General features: G+C 44.2%; 1 protein-coding gene across 14 annotated transcripts in view; it reads left to right on the top strand.

Annotated features, from left to right (window-relative positions):
- The window catches only part of ADGRL3 (adhesion G protein-coupled receptor L3), a 489,715-nt gene that overhangs the window by 406,019 nt on the left and 64,168 nt on the right, over positions 1-19,528 (top strand). For 13 of the 14 annotated variants that reach the window (XM_030948024.1, XM_030948015.1, XM_030948022.1 and 10 more), the window contains 5 exons: positions 6,004-6,187; positions 7,006-7,128; positions 8,398-8,606; positions 9,300-9,476; positions 18,901-19,110. In XM_030948024.1, the coding sequence (XP_030803884.1) occupies positions 6,004-6,187; positions 7,006-7,128; positions 8,398-8,606; positions 9,300-9,476; positions 18,901-19,110 (903 nt within the window). The remainder of the gene's footprint in view (positions 1-6,003; positions 6,188-7,005; positions 7,129-8,397; positions 8,607-9,299; positions 9,477-18,900; positions 19,111-19,528) is intronic. The other variant, XM_030948012.1, reaches the window with a different exon arrangement.

The raw sequence follows: 19,528 nt of genomic DNA, 5'->3' as shown, positions 1-19,528 counted from the left end.
TAACCTTTCCAGAAGTATTTGTGTTCCCACATCCATACTTTCATGCTGGCCCTCTCCTCCTACTGTACCAGGTACATTCAGAGTTAATGGGAGTTTCTCTTGTACTGGTGCTTTTTCTGGCCAGAGGCAAGAATCAAACAACTTCCAGCAGAACTTGCCGGCAGAATTTGTCGTCAATGGCATTGATTGTGCCTTTAACTCAATTAGTTTGGAGGCTTGCAAATATTGATAGCTTGAGGAAAGGGTTTGTTGTAGCACTGGGTGTTTAATACGAATACAGAGCAAAACCAGGTATTCTTGAGCAAGGAGACAAGTAAGCTTTTTTCAGGTACCACTGCTTTCCAGTCAGGAAAAAGGAAAAAAGAGCATAACGTTGTGATCATTGTACCATATGAACATTTCAGTGCATCTGCTCTCTGATGGGTTTTTCATTTGCACTGTGAAGTGTGGGCCTGAAAGGAGTTTTGTGCTTTTTTTCTCTGCTGATTTGCCATAAAACCTCAAACTGTTATAAAAAGTGGGTGAGTTACGTGTTTGCATTTTTTAGATAAAGACAACGCATTTGTTTTGGAGCTCTGTGGGGAGACGTCAGGCAGGACCAGAAACTCAGGCCTTAAGCATGGCCTGAGGCTGCGCCTGTGTGATTGCACTCTGCAGGTTGAGCACTGCTGTTCTCAGGAAGGGTGAACAAATCTCTTTATATGAGTCTGCGCTGGCAAACCCCTTTGGCACAGGGGTACCAAAGCGCTGCTTGCTCCATGCACCAGCCATGATTTTAGTCTGCCTATGCAAAGCCATGTGGCTGTAGCTCCTTATATCCTAATTTTTGAAAGTGTGCTGCATGAGATATTCCTGTGAGATCAAGGAAGTGTCAGCAGTATGAGACAGGGCTTTACAGGTTATAAAATTCAGATGTTTTAATTAGAGATGTCGTTGCAGAAGTGGTACTTTATTGCCCTGTGCCACCGTCCTTATTCTCCCAAAGCTGCTATAGGAGGTGAGTCCTTGATGTAAGTTTCATGCTAAATAAAGTGTGTTCAGTCTCTTCTTAAGGAGATGCTCTTTTGTAAGGAAGGACAAACTGCATATTTGAAAATTACTCAACAGAAGGATTCAACTAATATTCCCTGTAGGACCTGCTGGTATTCACTTGCCATAAAGCAGTATTTTCTCCAGCTGTAGGTTTGTTGAGATTTTTGATCTTCCATCAGCTGCTCAGCAAGAGGCCAAAATGAACAATAAAGGTTTAAAGAGATCCTAAATCTAGGAAAGCTGCTGGTTTTCTAAGGTTAGGGTTGCTGTGCTTAAGCACCGTGGCACATTGCAGTCTGGTGCCAAATTTGGCAATGATCTGAGTACCTCTAACATCTCTGAGTGATTTTCAGTGTTGAGTCCCAGTTAGAGAGATTTTACATTGCAAAATTCTTTTTAATCAAAGAGTGATGTCTTGGATGTTGGTACAGTGAGAGAAAATTAAATAGATATGGTATCGTTGGATATATACAGAGTTCAAACCTCCTAGGTTTTAGCTTTGTGCCACAAGCCAGGTACTCTCACCAGACATTTCTAGAGGGAAGAGGAAGAGGAAGAGGAAGAGGAAGAGGAAGAGGAAGAGGAAGAGAAGAGAAGAGAAGAGAAGAGAAGAGAAGAGAAGAGAAGAGAAGAGAAGAGAAGAGAAGAGAAGAGAAGAGAAGAGAAGAGAAGAGAAGAGAAGAAGAGAAGAAGAAAAAGAAGAAGAAATGAACAAGCAAAATTCAGTTTAATGAAATGTAGCAGCTGTCACAAAGGAAATCAATGGGATACGTACAACTGGCCTTTTAGTAATGCATAATTACTGTAAGGCTTCTAATTAATTTCCTTTTTACAGTGCATCTTTTAATACAAATTTGTAAGTGTCTAAGAAGGAAGGTTTACATTTTGATTCTTCTTTGTAACTTCAGGATAGACCCAAAAAACCATGAGCATATGCCCTTATTTGGAAAAAACCTCCTTCTGCAATTTATTAACATTTATTTGCATTGTACATACAATTTGTGGTCTATATAACCACATAATGAAAGGCATCACCTTCATGGGATTTGTCTTTTGTGCTCAGCAGGGTCTTGCTCTTCTCTCGATGTCCAGTTGCAGTCACTGCTGGGGACATGAAAGTTCCACTGTGTCTAAAATTCTGTGACCCAGGATGGTTGCTCCTTACAGGCTGGTAATTAGAGGGCTTGGCTTTGCATGTATAGATACCCTGACATCACAGAGAGCATAAAGCTGTGCTGTGTATCTTAAGCACAGAAAAATGGGAAGTCTGCCCTCTTGGCTCCCTTCTGCCATGCTCTTCTTCTCTCATTTGATCTTAGCCTACAAACAGGCGAGCTGTGCTTTATGAAAGTTTTCTTTTGATCTAATTTGAGTTACTTTTGTCCTTCTCCTGGTGCATCTGTGTGCTTGTGCTATCTACTCTTTAAGTCCAGGCAATCACAGCATTGGTTTGGTGCCATGAGGTATGTTTGAGCTCTAAACCCCACATTTTTATTTGGAGCTCAGCTGAGTTGCATTAGGAAGAGGGATCAGGCAGAGGAAGAAAAGAAAACCACAGGAGATGTAGTTCTTTAGCTTGGTAAGCAAGGACAGGGTCTTCAATCAAGGTCATGCAGCATCCTGTAACAGATGTTTGGTTCTTTATGGATGGATTTGATCTCATGTGGTTTTGGGTGAAACTGTCCTTGGGGTAGTTTCCTCTACTTTCAGTGGGGAGAGAGAAACTAGAGTGTATCTGGGCTCCCTACTTGGCTGCACATTAAATGCTAGAAGTGGGATGAGATGGAACTGGGTTAGAACTTTCCCTCTGAAAGTCCTCACTTTGATCAGGATCCCCAGGGATCTCAGGTAAAACCTATCAAGCCATCAGCTCCCAAGCACACCTATCCCATGCCTTCTGCATTTAGAAGGTTCTCTCTCAGGGCTAAACCTCCTCCAGCTGGTCACTGAGAGGTTTTCCTGGAGGTTTGGCACAGCTGTTTCTTCTATGCTGGAGCTTCATCAGACCACAGAGTCAATGGAGCAGGTGCCAAACCCTCATAAATCACAAAGGCTCAGCTTAAATGTAAAGACATAGGCCTATGCTTGTCATGTGTGCCTGCTTTCCCACAACTCCCACTCCCCTGCCCAACTTTTCCCAGTTGGCATCTCTGTCTCACAAGGCACTGTTGCTATAACAGCTGTTTTGTTTCATTTAAACACCTACCTCAGCTCCTGTCCAAAACGCAAACATTTCATTAGCACCTCATCTCCTTGGCTTCAGCCCACAGCACTCGGCCATAATGAAGTGCTGCACTCAGAAATATAATGTGGGGAACACTTGATTAATGCACTGAGACAGGTGAGGGGGATGACCCTCTGGGAAAAGCTAGGGACCAAATTAATCTCGGATGTAATGCCAACAAAGACAGTCTACCAGCTTTGTTCAGATACATGGCAAGGACGTGACCCAAAATCCTTGGAAATCTTCCTGGAGCTTTTGTGTTTGACCCCAGACCCAAAGTGATGTGAAGTGACTGGTTTCAGGTTATCTCTTCAAGAGGGTGGATGCTCAGCATTGGGTGAGGAGTCTACATGGTGCAGGAAGTGGTACATTAGGCTTAATTGGTGTTCTCTTTCAAACTTGCATGCACACATATGTGCACATCTAAAACAACAAAAAAAACCCCAAAAACTAATGCATTAGATAATTTTTTTTCTGAGGGGAAGTCTTTGCAGCAGATGTTTCACTGTAATGCAAATATTTCAGCATCTGTTTCATATTCTGATGAATAGACATTACCTTTCTGTCCAGAGCCAGGAGCTGGATCTGCTGCAAAGACATTTTCCACCATTCAGGTATTGATAAAAGTATGCAGGATGTTGTTTTAGCAGAGAATTTAAGACAATGGTAGGAGCTGAGCTGAATGGAGGTAAGGCAAATTGTGTGATAACATTGAAAGGGGAGAAAAATCCTCATTTTCTGCTTTCCAGGCATGAAAGGTCTTTACACCATTTTGTATAGAAGCTGCGCCACAAAATAATCAAGCTTTTTGGTCGCTGGAAAAGAACACCACCTGGTTTTTTTTGCCTGTGAAGAGATAAGCTACCAAAGTATACTACAGAATTTTATTAAGAGCTGCAGAGATCAGGCTTCCAAATTCTAAAACACAGAAAAATATCAGATTTAAATGCTATGAATTTTTCTCTTTCTTCCTGGCTACTAATTTTAACCAGCTTGTTGTAAGGGCATAGCAAATGTGTTAAGATAATTTTTAGACTATTCAGGAAAATCAGTTTAATAATCAGTTAAAAAAATTGCTTTATGCTTATCAAGTTCCACTTAAGACCAAATGAGCGAGTTATTCTGTTTATGGTATAGTAGAAGTATGGCATAAGAACAAATGAGTTAATTGACCATGAATAAATGTAACTGTGAAAGTAGGAGCTTTGTGCTGTCAGAGAAGCCCAATTATGGTGCAGTCTCCCAACAGGAAACCTGATGGTGTGAGAAACCTTCCATACTCAAAGAAGGTATCTTTGCTGGGATTAAAAGCACACACAGTGGCAATTCTAGCTGCCTTTTTTCTCCTTCAAACCTTGCTGTAATTGAAATGCCTGTTAAGGTCGTGTGGATATAGCAATGAATTCTAGTTTGATGTGATCGTATCCTCCCATTGCTCATTTGCACCTGACCATGACTGGTGAGTGAGTCAGGATTCTCTATGCCATGTGTTGCCATTGTAGCACTACTCCTGAGGGATTTGCTGCAGAATGGGCTATGCCACAGCTTCTTTCCACCCATGGGTTTAGCAACAGTATCAGGAATAAATAATGAAGTATTCCCATGACAGTGAGCCCATGGGGCACACTTTAGGCTTGGAAAATGTTGAAGTCCCATGGGACTGTCATCAGCTTGCAGAGCAGAGGAGTGAGTTTGATGCCTATGTGCTCAGCATAAAGAAAATCATTACAAACAGCAGTTTCATCTTGAATGGGAGGCTGGTTTCTGCAGTCAGCCTGAGTTGGCAGTGGAGGTGTTTCTCTGTGGGGTAGGCCTGCCTGGTGACTAGACCTTAACCAGCTGAAGAAAGTATGATCAAAGTAGCTTATTTTTTATCCTTTTCCTCTGCACAATCAGTTCTATCAACTGGTACAGTTGGTCTTATTAAAAAATGTTCACTGAAAAGTGGTTGAGTCAGCTCTGGTTAGTAACAAAGCAGAGGACTTAGTTTGAGAAAAGCCTTCAGTTTGGGTAAATTCTACTGCAGTAGTTTTGCAGTCATGAGACCAGTGCAGTTTTGTGTGATCCTGTATGTGCATCCAGATTAACCTGTGGGAAGTTCTCCATGGGAGAACTTCTTGTGCGTGACAGGCCAGGGCAGAAGGTGCACTGTAGGAGGGACTGAAGCAGTTTCTGCAGGGCTGGCTCCTTCCTGAATGCGGTGATTTGAAATGTAGTGTCTTATCTAAATCTCTACTGGCACCTGCTGCTGCTGCTCTGGATGAATGGTGTAACTCAGCTATCTCTGTGTCTTCATGGCTGCCTGCCAGAGGTTATGTGCTGGGAAATATTTTAGGGAGCATAGCCTTTGCAGATACCAAACACCTTCCTTGAGTGCCCCGGCCCTGCTCTTGAGTGGGCATGGGTTTTTCCTGCATGTTTCCTTAACCGTCATCTTCCTCCTACCCCTCCTTCCCCACCTGCCCTAATTCCTCCTTTTTCCAAGCCCAGAGCTGATGATTATGGAAGCAGAAAAGAACCATTCCCAGCCTGCATTTGTGATAATATCAGTATTTCCTCCCTGTCCCATCTGATGGTATAGAAGTTGTCCTGCTCCATTGCAGGCTTCCCTAATGGGTGGGGGAAGGAGATGCTGTCATCCCCCTGTAAAGTGATGTGTGTGGAGGAAGGGACTGAGCATATGTCAGAGGTCTGTGGTGCTTTGGGTTTGCTGGAGCCTTTTCTCACTCCATCCCCCCACCTTGCAGGCCATGGTGGAGACGGTGAACAACCTCCTGCAGCCTCAGGCTCTGAACGCGTGGAGGGACCTGAACGCCAGCGAGCAGCAGCGTGCGGCCACCAAGCTGCTGGACACGGTGGAGGACAGTGCCTTCGTGCTGGCTGACAACCTGCTGAAGACAGACATCGTCCGGGAGAACACTGACAACATCCGTAAGGGGCAGATCCCATAAGTACCGGGAGCAGCCAGTGGAAGAGTAAAGGCTGTGAAGCCTGGCTTTGGTCTTGGTCCCTAGATTAATTGGAGAGTGATTTGTTAGATATGTCTTGGGCCTTTGTCTGAAGGACTTCAAAGTCTTTCCAAAAGAGCCTAAAGGAATAAGGCAGCTCTCTACCATTGAAATCCCATGGAAAATGAGCGCCTGACCTGTCTTTATTACTGCTGGCTTTGAGGGTATAATCTGTGCTAGAGCAATGAGAACAGGGCTTCACAGGGGGATTGTTCATCGTAAGGCAATTGTATTTCATTTCATACAAATTTGTGTCTTTATTCAGCTGATTGTTGATTTTAATTAAAAAACAAGCATGATGGAAAGCACCAGCACTCCCACTGTGCATATGTAAAATGAGAACAACTCTTCTTTCTATTTCCATGAATACAGATCCTAAGCACTGATAACATTTACAGAAAGTACCAATCGCCAGTGGCAAAGAACTAGTATTCTCAGATTTTCATTTTAACTGTTGTCCTTAATATCCTGAGGTTCTTGTTTACAAGAACCGGTTGTCTTTTGTCTTCCACAGAGAGTAGAATTTATTTGCGCCCTTTTTTTTTTAATTAAATTTAAAACTTCTTCAGGGCAAAGATTTAAAAATAAATAGGAGCCCAAACACATTCTAGCATGCAGCATTTTAAGTTAATTCCCCTCCTCTCAGCTGGTCTGGAATACCATTTTGTAGCTTTGAAATATCGTGTTGAAGATTATTTCAGCAGAGATTTTTTTCTTAGTGTCTGTCTCTCCTGCACACAGAGCTGGAAGTTGCGAGACTGAGCACAGATGGGAATCTGGAGGATCTGAAGTTTCCCCAGAACATGGGCCATGGAAGCGCCATTCAGCTGTCAGCAAATACCTTGAAGCAAAATGGTCGAAATGGTAGGTCTGGCACCTCAGGCCACACCAGCCTCATCAGTCAGTCATGCCTTAGGCATTGTTTTGTGTTTAACCATTATAAGTAAAGTATTAATTGCTGTGTTAAGATTTAAATTAACAGTGGTGTCGTTTGCTCATGCCCTTGACTGCAAGCTACGTTGGCTGACTGGGAATGTATTCTATTGCTAAGTGATTCACAGCCTTCAAAAGTATTTTGTGATGGTAAAAATGCATCAGATCCTCAATTTATGGGGCTTCTGGGGCACAGTGCTGAATCTAGAGAAGTGCTTTTAACTGCTGATTTCTGCAGTAGCAGGCTTCAGATGGGATAAGAGGCTCATTTGAGTAAACTGCTTCACAGCAGGGCACCATACAAATATCTGAAAAAGTACAGGGAAGAAACAATGGTAGGAAATATTAATAATGAGCCAACATGGCAGAAAAGGTTGATTAACTGTTATGAGTCTAAATCTTTAGTGCCTTTCTGTATCTTATGAACCTCCAGGTACAGCATAAATTTTAGATGATGTTATATGTGAACAGTCTTCATCCTGCCAAGCCATTTATTTCCAGATCAGGAGTTTGAGCAGACACGTTTGTTGATCTCTACAGCCTCAGTACAGACCAACTTTAAACTCATAGGCTTCTATTGGTGGGCCCAACATGGTCCTGTTTCTGAGTTCCTTTAAAATGTAATCTATGTGCAGGGGACAACACTCATGTATGGGCTTTGGTCACTGCAGGCAAAACACAGAATCATAGAATGGCTTGGGTTGGAAGAGACCTTTAAGACCATCTGGTTCCAACCCCCTATCCTGAGATAGTCTTAATTTATTACCAGACTAAATTATACTTTTATACTGCATCTGTGCAACATGTCAGCTTGAAACATGTTTCCCAGGTATATCCAGGAGAATAAAGTGATGTCAGGTGGGAAATGGACCACCTGGCCTCTTTTATTCTGATGCCAGTTACACCTCCTGATGCCAAAAATAAGCCCACCTTCCCTGTCTGTCTTCTGCTCATCTGTTTGCTTATAAAAGTTTCTTTTGGAAGGAGGAGTTCTGCCCTTCTTATCCAAGGACTGCTTGCTGCACTTCTTGGTGCTCACTGGAGTTGGCAAGAGATGAGTTTTCGTATGCCACATCCTGGTCCTTTCACATTTTCTCAGAGCAGTTTTGAAGTTGGTTAAGAGAAAAGATTTGCAATCTAAAAAACAAAAAGCCACCCCAGTGACTCAGCCTGGCTGTCTAACCTCTTACCTTCTTCTAGGGGAGATCAGGGTGGCTTTTGTGCTGTACAACAACCTGGGCACCTATCTCTCCACGGAGAATGCCAGCATGAAGTTGGGAACAGAAGCGATGTCGACCAATCACTCCGTCATTGTCAACTCCCCTGTCATCACGGCAGCAATAAATAAAGAGTTCAGCAATAAGGTTTACCTGGCTGATCCTGTGGTGTTTACTGTCAAGCACATCAAGGTGTGTGAGTTCAGAAAGCGCTTCTCTTTTTTTTTTTTTTGTTGTTGTTGTTGTTTCTGAAATGAAATGATGCAAAAGTTGGCTGCTGTGAGGCCCCCAGCAGTCCTTGATTAGATTTTGAATTATACTTTTGTTCCTTTGCACTTTGTGTTATTTATGGAGAAGGTGTCTTTTACATTACATTAATAGAAGTAAAGAAAGTGTCTCCTTTGAGCTGATGCCCATTGCTCGGTTGCTGACACGCATCATTCTGTAATTAAAAACTGCCAATAATTTAGAATAGACCATAATGTTATTTTATCATGGTGGCAGGGGATGTTAGAGGGAAGTGGAATTACAGTGAAAGAGGACAGCTAGTCCTCCTGCTAGCCAAGCTCGGTCGTTGCAAAAGTTGATTGCTTAAAGCAATTAATTTCTCTGCTCTGCAATGCAAATGAAGCAGTCTGGTTTTGAAGAGCTGGATTTAGTCAATGTCTGAAATTAATCAAGAACAAAGAAGTAAGTTTGCATTAGCAAAGAGTGCAGCAACAATCTAACTTTCTCTGGTATTGGCAAGTAATACTTGACGTATAAACCACTGCTAATTGTTTATCTAAAATTAAAGGGTGAGAGTTACAAAGAGCCTCAATAGTGCATTTAGAAATCTCTGAGAGCTTATCATTGTTACTGCATTTATTAATTTCTTCCTTGCAGCAATCAGAAGAAAATTTTAACCCAAACTGTTCATTCTGGAGCTACACGAAGCGTACGATGACAGGCTATTGGTCCACCCAGGGCTGTCGCCTCCTGACAACTAACAAGACACACACCACGTGCTCCTGCAACCACCTCACCAACTTTGCAGTCCTGATGGCACATGTGGAAGTTAAGGTAGGCATTGCAGATTCCCAAGCTGCCAATGCACTGGGCAGGAAATGTGGTCAATGTGTGGCACCATTTTGTTACTACTAATGGAGCTGAGCAGGGAGGTTGCTGTGTGACAGTAAGTCTGAAAGTAGCAACCATCTGGTGTAAGTCTTCCTTCTGCTCTGTGGTGAAACGGGAAATAGTCACACCAATGCAAAGCCTGTCTTGGGCTCTTGGCATGGGCAGCTCTGAGCTGGGGATAGTGAGTGAGCAGATTCGGCTGTTGTTATGTCCTTTGCTAGCTAGTACAGAACATCTCCTGGCTGGGTTCCTTCTCATAGGGTCCTCCCTGTGTCACCAGGGAGTAGCAAGGTTGGGGGACAGAAGTGTGCAGTCCATCTCATGGGGTGCAAGGTTGGCTGTCCTGCTGGCAGCAGCTGAAGGTACACTGCCACACGTGTTTGTGTGAGGTGCGTGTGTGGAGCCAACAGCGTTTTCCTCCTTCCAGCTAAGGAGAAAATACATTGTCTGCATCTCACTGTGTGATAGAGAGGTGTAGAGTGTGACACATGAGAGGGAAGCTTCTGATACCATCCTGTATAGACTGGGCATCTACTTGAGGCCAGTACATGACCAGCCAGTTCCCTTGCCTGCATTTATGTCCATGGTGTAAATCTGGCTTTTCACATGACTAACCCCAGAGGAGCTAAAGAATTTAATCCTGAAATTAATCCATGTTCCTCATGGTAGCAGTGGTTTTGGGAGTGAAGCACACATTTGGGATTTTACTCAAGAATAAGAGAATGACTAAGATCCTCCATTTCCTGAGCTGTCTTGGCTGTCTTTGGTTGAGAACAGTCTAAACTGCTGGAGAAAGAAGAGAAGGCCCTGATGCCCAAAAGATTTTGGCCTAGTCATTTTCTTTATTGTGCTGTCTCCATTTCATGTGCCTGGCACAGGAGCAAAATCCACAGCTCTAAGCTGGATGGAACTGGCATCTTCCATGCAGGGAGAACTTTTCAGATTCACTTCCATAACCAGCATAACCACAAAAGTTATTATGGTTTTAAAACTGCTGTTTCTCAAGTAGTCTTCTGCTGTCACTGCTTTGTGTATTTCTGTTCCACTTAATAATCGGAAGAGGAATGTGAAGAGCTGCAATAAAATATGTATTAAATAAGCATCATGTATGACAAAAGTTCTGCAAAAAAAGAAATGGGAGCCTGAGGGTACATTTCACGCAACAGCTGGGTCCAGCTGAGAGGGGCAGGATATATCTGTTGCTCCTGCAAGTTGTGGTAACCACTTCATTCTGCTGGAGTCAGTCCTAGTCCAGGAAACATGCCATTAAATGTTTGTGCCATTGTCCTGGGAGATGCCTGAAGAAAAGGCCTATTCAGAGCACACATTTACAGCTTAATGGCATTCTACAGTCCAGGTCTGGTTTTGCCAATTCCCTACAACTGCTTGAATTTTCATAAGAAATGTTGTTTGGCTTGCTGTCACCCACCTGGAATTAACAGATATGCCTGAGTCACTGAAGTCAGGGGTTGCAGCTGGGAAGTGCCAATAGAGATCCGCTCCACTAGTGTGAATGGGGGCAATCCCTGCTGTGTGGTGCAGATACAGGCCAGTGCTCAACAAGCCTCTTCTCAGACTGCAAATGGGTCAGCCTTGTCTGCACTTCAATCCAAACCTCCTGACACAAGTAGAGCTGCTGTTATCTCAGCTTGCAGGGAAAGTATGTAAGACCCTTCCTCGCCCATGTTCATCCAGCAGGTTGGAAAGAGCTGCAGCTGGAAGCTTCCCGAGTGCCAAGCCAGTGTGCTGTTAGTTAGTGGCTGTTCCTGGGTGTTAACACTGCCCTCAAGACTTTCAGGTCATGTTTTATCATTTGGCTGCAGCCAAAGTACCATTGCTGTGAGAGCCAAATTGGCTCCACTTTGTTGACTCTGATACAACAGGACAGCTTCCTGGCATGTCCACCTCAGTGATCATCCTGGCCTGAGGGCAAAGGCAGCGCAGGGTTTCCTCACACATAACACAGGCACATATTTCAGATATAAATATGCAGACATTTGCAACTTGTCCTGCCAGCTGCTTGTCACCTTGCTCTTCCTGGTGGCACAGTGTCGCTCCGTGGTGGAGGTGACCATGTGGCTCTTGGCATAGAAGGTGGCTTATGTGACGCTGCTTATGCCATTGTAATGAGTTGATTTTAAAGTCTTGGCAGCACAATACCTGCTGGTTTGGAATAGTGGAGGTTTAAAAACAAATGGGGGTTGTTGTCATTCATTGACTCATGCTCACTGCTGATAGATATGCTTTTGAGCCATTTTTTAATCTTGTGGCTGGTTCAAAAAGGCATTCCTCAGTCATTCCATGACCTGTTAGTCTTCTTGGAGGTGGAATGATCCTTGGAGAAATGACGTAGTGTGTTTCTGCAAGACCTCTTAGACCAGTGTTCTGGCAATGACCAGGATCTCTCACAATAATTAATAATATTCTGGGAGTTTTGCAACAGAAACCATTTTCTCCCATGATTGAGATTTATAGTTTCCTGACTTCAGTTGTTTGAATTTTTGGATCCGTAGGAAGATCCTTTGCCTTAAAGAGTATCCACAGCACCCTGCCTAATGAGACTGAAAACTGGGCATCATGGGGAGCAGACATCATCGTCCTGCTAATCAAAAACCAGCACCAGTTTGACAAGTGTCACATCTGCTCATGAATGATCTCCCTGCCTGGTAACATGGCACAAGAGCATGTTCTCCAGAGGGGGCCTCGGTGGCCGCTCTGGGAGTTCTGGGCTGAGGTGTAATTATTAGCCGAGTGTGTGTGGCAAGGTGGAGCTGGAAGGTAGAATTGCTGAGGAGAGGTGATTGATGGCCATCTGGCTCTCCAGGGTGAAAAAGCAATATATCTTTGTGCAAAGGGACAGCAAATGCCACCAGCTGACCATGGCAGCAGGGATTTATTGGTGTGCTTGAACAGTAGAAGTTGCTGGAATCAATTCTGGTCTGACTAGGACAGTACCTGATTAAGAGGAGAATTTAATTTGAAGATGCTTTCTGCCTGTTAAAATAAGTTGGGCTCAGAGTTTCTTATTCACCCACTGGGGTAAAATAACAGCATCCCAGACCAAGAGCTGTCTGTGTACACAAGCAGGATGCACAACTGCTGGGAAGAGCAGTGGACCCTCACCTGCAGGTCCCCCTCCAGCCACTGAAAAAAAAATGTGGTGGCTCCCATGCTGCGGAACAAATCCCATCGTTAAATAAGCCATCCTACCTATGTAATTGCTGTAGAATTATTCAAAATTTACAAGTTGTTTTTTATAAGCTTGTGCTTTGCATCATACTAATTATAGCAGATGCATCTTAAATGTATCATGGGAAAATTATGCAGCCAGAAAACAAGTTCAGAGCTGGTGGGAAAATGCAATTAAAAAAACCACCCAAACCAGAACAAGCAAAGGTACCCCCAGGGTAGATAAATGGTGCCTATCAGTATATAGTGAGTGCCAGATCTTACTCTTCTTTTTTAAATACAAATAGAAAGGAGGAAAAAAAGAAAGGTGTTTTACTGTTGCAATTATTAGGAAAGTTTCAGGTGTTTTTCTTTACCACAAAAAGGTTACACTGTGCTAATTATTTTGGGAGTGGAAGCATAAGGCAAGCTGAGGAGAGAAAGGAATAGAAATACATGAAGTCTAAGTGGAATGTAGTAGTCCATTGCCTAAAGCAGTAGAGGAGCAGGCTGGAGTTATTGCAGGGTGATCCTGTGTTCTAAACTTCATGTAGCTCACACTGGCAAGTGCTGAGCCTTGATCTGTGTCTTGCTGCCCCCTTCCTTTCTGGCCAAGAGCAGGGTGAATGTGAGGACCAAAGCAAAGGTAGTGGCCGTGCTGTGGTGGAACTGTGTCCCAGCTGTCTCTCGGCACTGGGCTGAGTAGGACCATCGCTGTGACAGCAGAGGCTGATGACACTATGACCAGGCTTTTTCTAGAAACTCACATTTGTGGCTGCTTGGCTGGATGGATGTCTACACAATGCTTGGCACAACTTCTGTAGCTCATTTCTTGGGTTGGAGATGCCCTGTGAGTAATCAGAGCTGCCTAAATCCAGCCATCATGGGAGAGCAGCATGATGGATGCAATTATTATTCCTAAGCCTCACCTCCTCTCCACGGCTGAATCTGACCTTAGCTGCCTCTCAGTTGCAGTGGGGCTGGTGAGTACAGGGGAAGTAGTGGGCTCTTGCCATGTGCTGTGTCTGCAGTAGTGTCTGTGACACATGGTGAGGTGAGGTCTGTACCCATTTCTCTATGCGCATGTGTCCCCATACAGCTTTGTTCTGGCCACGGGGGTTTCTAGGACTTAGAATGGCTGCTGCTTCTGGCAGTCACGGGAAGGCTGTTGCGTTTTTAGGGAGAAGTTTGTGGGACTGAGTCCTGCTAGGAGGGTTTCATCTTGCTGAGGAAGGCAGAAGAGGACGAAGCTCATTTGTGTTGCCCATGCAGAATATGCAAAGGCAGCTTCGTGGACTAAGAGAGGCAAGGAGAGAAAAGATGACTAAATGACTCTGCAGGAACGCTCAGGGATCTGAGCCTTGTTGTGAATGGCCAAAGTCAGAAGACATTAATATTGCACAAAGGCTTCAGGTGGGAATTTTGCTCTCTTTATTCCTGGGTTAGGACCTGATGGTGCCAATGATCACATCATGTTTGCAGAGCCCAGAGGAAATGCGTACCTGGTCCATGGGTGCTGTATTCACTGTGGAGCACAGCTGCCTACCTCCCTGGGTGCATCCTTGGGGAAGATGGAGAGGATGGGTGCTAAAGCAAAGGGATCCCCCCAGCTCATAGTCCTCTTGGCAACAGAAGGGGAAAATCTCCCTTGAAGCCTCTCATGCTTTCATAGCCACAGCAGGTGATGCCTTTAGCCAGCTCGGATGCACTTCAGGAATCCTTGGGGTTTCCTCCCAGTCCATGTACCCCAGCTTGGTGCTTTTGACACATCTACAAAACCATCTGCCTCTTCAGTAGCCCCTTGCACATAGCCAGCAAAGCATTACAGCCAGGTCATAGCAGTAAATCCTCTCACCACCAGAGATGGGGGGAAAAGGGCAGAGAGACCCTGCATGGCTCCAAAGACCTACAAATCCAAGAAGCAGCATCAGCAATGCACAGAAGTTCAAACCTGTCCCACTTGGGTTTCTGCCCAGCCCAGCACTCTGCCAGCTCCCACCAGGAACAGAGCGGTCATATTTGAGCTAGTTTGATGACATTGTGTTTTTATTTACTGCTTACTTATTCTTCCACCCCCAAAGATATTACTTCTCCCATTCCTGAAAGGACAGATTAGGCAAAGGAATGTGTCCTTTGCTGCTGGCAGCTTGGTTTGGCTGCTGTTTTCTTCTGCTGATGTTTTTAATAAGGGAGGAAATGGCTGTTCATCTCAGGGAGAGCCATTCTGTCATAAGCTGACATTCCCTGGGATTTGTTTTTATTAGCTCAGCTGTGGTGTGCAGACACTGCCAGAGCTGCTCATTGATTTTCCCAGCCTGGATAATATTGGGGCTGCCTGCTCCCCCTGCTGTGGTTGCTACCAGTGTTCCTGTAACTCCTCCTGCACAAATTCCTGTCAGCACTCTCCTCCTACTACTGCTCTTAGCCCCACTGGAAAAAAAACAGGTCTTTATCCCAAAGCCTGAGACATCTCTTTTCACCGGGCTTAACATTTTCTAAATCATAAATGTAAAACATACTTACTATAGAAAGCCTGTCACTGAAGTGTGTTGTTTTTTGTAAAGAACAACTTAGTAAGTTGTTCCTCTGCTAAAAATAATCTGTGTGTCAGCCTATTCTGTGAAGTGTGTAGCTCAGTGGTAACAAACCTCAGTGTCTTGCATGCTATGCCATGTAGCACCAGTCTGGAGAGCCATGGTGCATTTGGGCAAGGAGTTGTTTGGTTGATGCTGCCAGGAATTGTCTCTTAGACTGATATCTCGTATTTCTCATGGGCTCTGCTGGTTGCCCAAGTGTTTGGGAGGATCATTGAGAAGCAAGAGGTGACTGTAGTCAGTACACTGGTGGTCTCAGATGTATGTTGCATGCTTTAGAGACCCTAGGGCTTTCATTGTGCTGGAAAGATATTCCTAGGGATCTTCTGGGAATGGCAGATCCCAGAGGGTCGTGATCAGTGGCACAGAGTCCAGTTGGACCTGAGCAGGGAGGTTGGACCAGGTGACGCCGGTGGTGGTCCCTTCCAACCTTCACCATGCTGTGATTCAGTGGTTAGCATGCACTCTGAGCTGTTTTATCCTCAGTCAAGAACAGTTTTGAACTGTAACAGGTAAAGAGAAAATTTGCTGTTCTTGCATTTTTCTGTAGTTGAGACCAGGCTTGAAGGCTGACACCTACATCCAAAATCTTGGTGTTCCCTGTATCATACTTAACCCTGCAACTCCGTATACCAGCTGTGTAAGCCAGGTTATGCTGCTCCTTGTTTGTCGCACAGAGATCAGGTGATGGCAAGGAAAACCTCATGGCATTGGGAGAGGTTACCACTGTTGTTCCCTTTCCCATATTATTCTGATTGCTGTAACAGTGCAGTAATTTACAGGTTTCAGTCTCCAGCAAAAGGCAAGTTGCCTTTCGTTGTACTTGCTGCTGTACAAGCTCTGGATGTGCCTGCCCTGAGGGAGCAGTTGGCACTGCCATGGGAAGGATGCCAGTGCTTATCAAGTCTTTCCTGATCCATTTGCTCTGCAGTAGCACCTGAAATTGGGCATCTCAAACAGGCTGGAGTGTACCCAGCCTTTAAAATTCAGCTCACTTCTTCTCTTGGACTTTACTAGAAAAGCTACAAATTCTTTTTTTTTTTTTTCCCCGAGGTGTTTTTAAATTGCTCTTGTTCCCAGTTCATTGTTATAATTCCTTTCTGTTTGTTCTTCTGTGAGTTTGTTGAGTTTGGGGAGGGAGTTTGTAATAATGGAGAAGTTGTTTTTATGGTTGTTTCCCGGCACTCCAGGGATGAGTGTTACATACATAAACTCAGTATTATCTTTACGATTAATATTAAAAAGAAAAGCAGTAAGAGCGATAATAGTAATAATAATAATGATACAGCAATGAAGTATATTTACTGCTAAGCATGGTCAGCTTCTTGGGCAAGCAGCCCTTCCCTGGAGAAGGCAAAGAACCTAGATGGTAGGATCCCTCTCCAAGAGCAAAACCACCTGTAATTCCTGCATCATGTCTTAAATTCAGCAGAGTTGTGGTATTGTGATAAGAGGTGCAGGAGATGGGACCCGTGAGAGAAGAAGTCTTTGGAGATTTTTGCCTGCACCATGCTAAATTTGTCTTGGGCTGGATGAATATGCCCCCATCTGGGTGGGGCTGTGTACATCTGGCCAAAGTCTGCCTGGTTTCTTTCTCCCTGCATCCACCTGCATTGGCTGCCTTCTCCTGTTGCCCAGGCCAAGAGCTCTTGGTCCATTCAGCCTGGCAGGACAATCTAATCAGACAAGGGCTTGTTCAGGGAGATGTTCTCCTGCCATCCCTCTGCAGCCTCAGACAAAAGAAAGAATGATCTGCAAGGTGCAAGGTTTGCATTAACATTTTTCCGCAGAGTTAAGAGGGATGGATGATCTGGAATGACACTGAGATAAAGCAATGCGCAGCTGCCAGGGAAATGATGTGCTTCATCTTGTCAGGTTTCTGCGCGCTGCTGGATGAGCTGGCTGGAATAGGCATTTCTGTCATGAGCCACAGAAAGCACACAATGATTTCTTGTCTCCCTGTTGGACTTGTGACCTCTAGTTCCTTAGGTATTGGAAATAGTTGGAAAGAGATGCAAGGGGGTTTGGGCAAAGAAGCCCTCCATCTCTCCACCTCCAAGTCTTCCTGGAGACAAAACTTCCAGCATGAAAGGGATGGAGCAGAGAATCTCTCCCCATCTTTCATTATCATTTGATGCCTTTCACTCATGCTGGTAAAGCCAAAGGGCTGAAAGGTTTGAGATGCTTCTTGCGTGTGCAGACATAGCAGAATGTATATTGAGAAAGGCCTGACATTTGATGCAACTTTATCACTGGCAAACAGGCAAAGAAAGTGGATAAATTGATCACCTTTTCCCTCCATCTGTCATAAGCTTTTATCCCATGGAGAGAAAAATGTTTCCACTTTGCCCTGGCTTTTTGAAGTGTGACACTATTGTATTTGCCAGCCTACATAATGCCCAAGTCATCAAAATGCCAGAAATGGTGGAGAATGTGATTACCATTTATAACACAACCCGGTGGATCACAAAGCTGGGCTTTGAGGTGCTCTGGTCTTTGTGAAATGCCCCCAGAGATTTCCAGCCAGTCTTTTCCCCAGCTCATTGATGCTAACTACTTACCCAAGCAGTTATCTCATGGCTGACCATGTATTTCTTGTGTTTTATTTACATTTTGTTAAGCAATGATATCTATAATTTCACCACATCTGGTGGAAGCTTGGGGATAGTGGACGAGTTTTATAGCCTGAATAGGGAAGTGCAATGCTCTCACCAGGAGGATCTCATCATGTGCCTCCTCTTTCCATGAGGGACATGAAGTGTAAGCTCAGGAGCAATGCAGCAGTGTTTTGTCAGCAGAGCCAAGGCTCACCTATCCTGACTCTCAGAAAACTTTGTTGCCTAGTTTTACACTGGCTTTGTTTGCATGGCTTTGAAGTACATCCATGTTAAAAGTTCATCACAGGGAATCAGTCACTTTCCAGGCTGTCTTAAAATCACTGTTCTGTTACAGTTTAAAAGCAAATTCGTGTTAAAAGGTCTGTCTTTTTTTTTCTGGGTAATGTTCTCAGGATCAATCTGACTTCCTAGGAGTTCTAAAATATAACTCCAGGGTTTGAAAAAGAAAAATCAAACTTCCTTTCTCCTTCCCCTGTGGAAAAGGAAAAAAAAAATCAAGCAATCTCTTTCTTTCGAAAGCCTCCAAGCTCATACATCTCTGAACATTTAAAGAGAGTCTTTTTTCACTGTTGGCAAATGGTTGTAATGGACTTGCAGTTGTTGGACATGATGTTGTTAGCATGAAATGCTTTTTTACACTTGAATCACTCTGTTCAATGGTTCTGTTTTCTGGGTGTCCAGGCACTCCTTTGCCATGCTTGTGCAAGATTGAGCTGCACGCAAGACCAGCCCTGATATCTCACTATTTTCATCAACAGCATTATGCTTCTGCAAGGTTTTGGGGCCTGAGTCTGTCCAGGGCACCTGCAGCTTGCAAGATGCTTTGGAGTCTGTGTTTCAGGTTGCAGCTTTCTTGCTGCAGGGCTCAAGTTTAGGTGCATTTAATCTTTTTGCTACTTATGCCTTGTGCCACAGACAACCTTACTCTGTGTGCATTAGAAGTCATTCATCATGCACCTGATGAGATTTTTTGGTTTTTACCTTCAGCACAGCGATGCAGTCCATGACCTGCTCCTGGACTTCATCACATGGGTTGGCATCCTGCTTTCCCTGGTCTGCCTCCTGATCTGCATCTTCACCTTCTGCTTCTTCCGTGGGCTGCAGAGCGACCGCAACACGATTCACAAGAATCTGTGTATCAGCCTCTTCGTGGCGGAGCTCCTCTTCCTCATCGGCATCAACCGGACTGACCAGCCGGTAAGAGACAAAACACTTTCTGCTTCTGTCACAGGCTCTTGTCTCAGTGCATCTGCTGTGTTTGACCAGTGAGAAACATTCCAGCGCTGTCTTCATTCCATGCACGAGTCCTCACAGGGCTGGGCCCCCAGCTGATAACTGGGATTCACATACTGATGCCTGCTGTGATTTCAGGGGCTGTATGTGTGTTGCTTGTCAATGTGTGTGTATGTTTAATAAGCAGGTCATTAAAATGAGCTTATACCATGTACATCTTCATCTGCTTATTTGCATGATTGTGTGCGTGCCTGCCTTTGTATCTTTTAGTATCACTTATATATGCTTGTACTATTTTAAAACAATTCACACATATTTCCCAAGTGAAAAAAAAGTTCTTCCTTTGGAGAGGGAAGATAAGAACACCCTCATTTTTATTAAG

The sequence above is a fragment of the Camarhynchus parvulus genome, chromosome 4 (assembly GCF_901933205.1).
Source record: "Camarhynchus parvulus chromosome 4, STF_HiC, whole genome shotgun sequence".
Taxonomy (NCBI): Eukaryota; Metazoa; Chordata; class Aves; order Passeriformes; family Thraupidae; genus Camarhynchus; species Camarhynchus parvulus.
The sequence above is the reverse complement of the archived record's forward strand: the minus strand, read 5'-3'. Positions and strand labels throughout refer to the sequence as shown.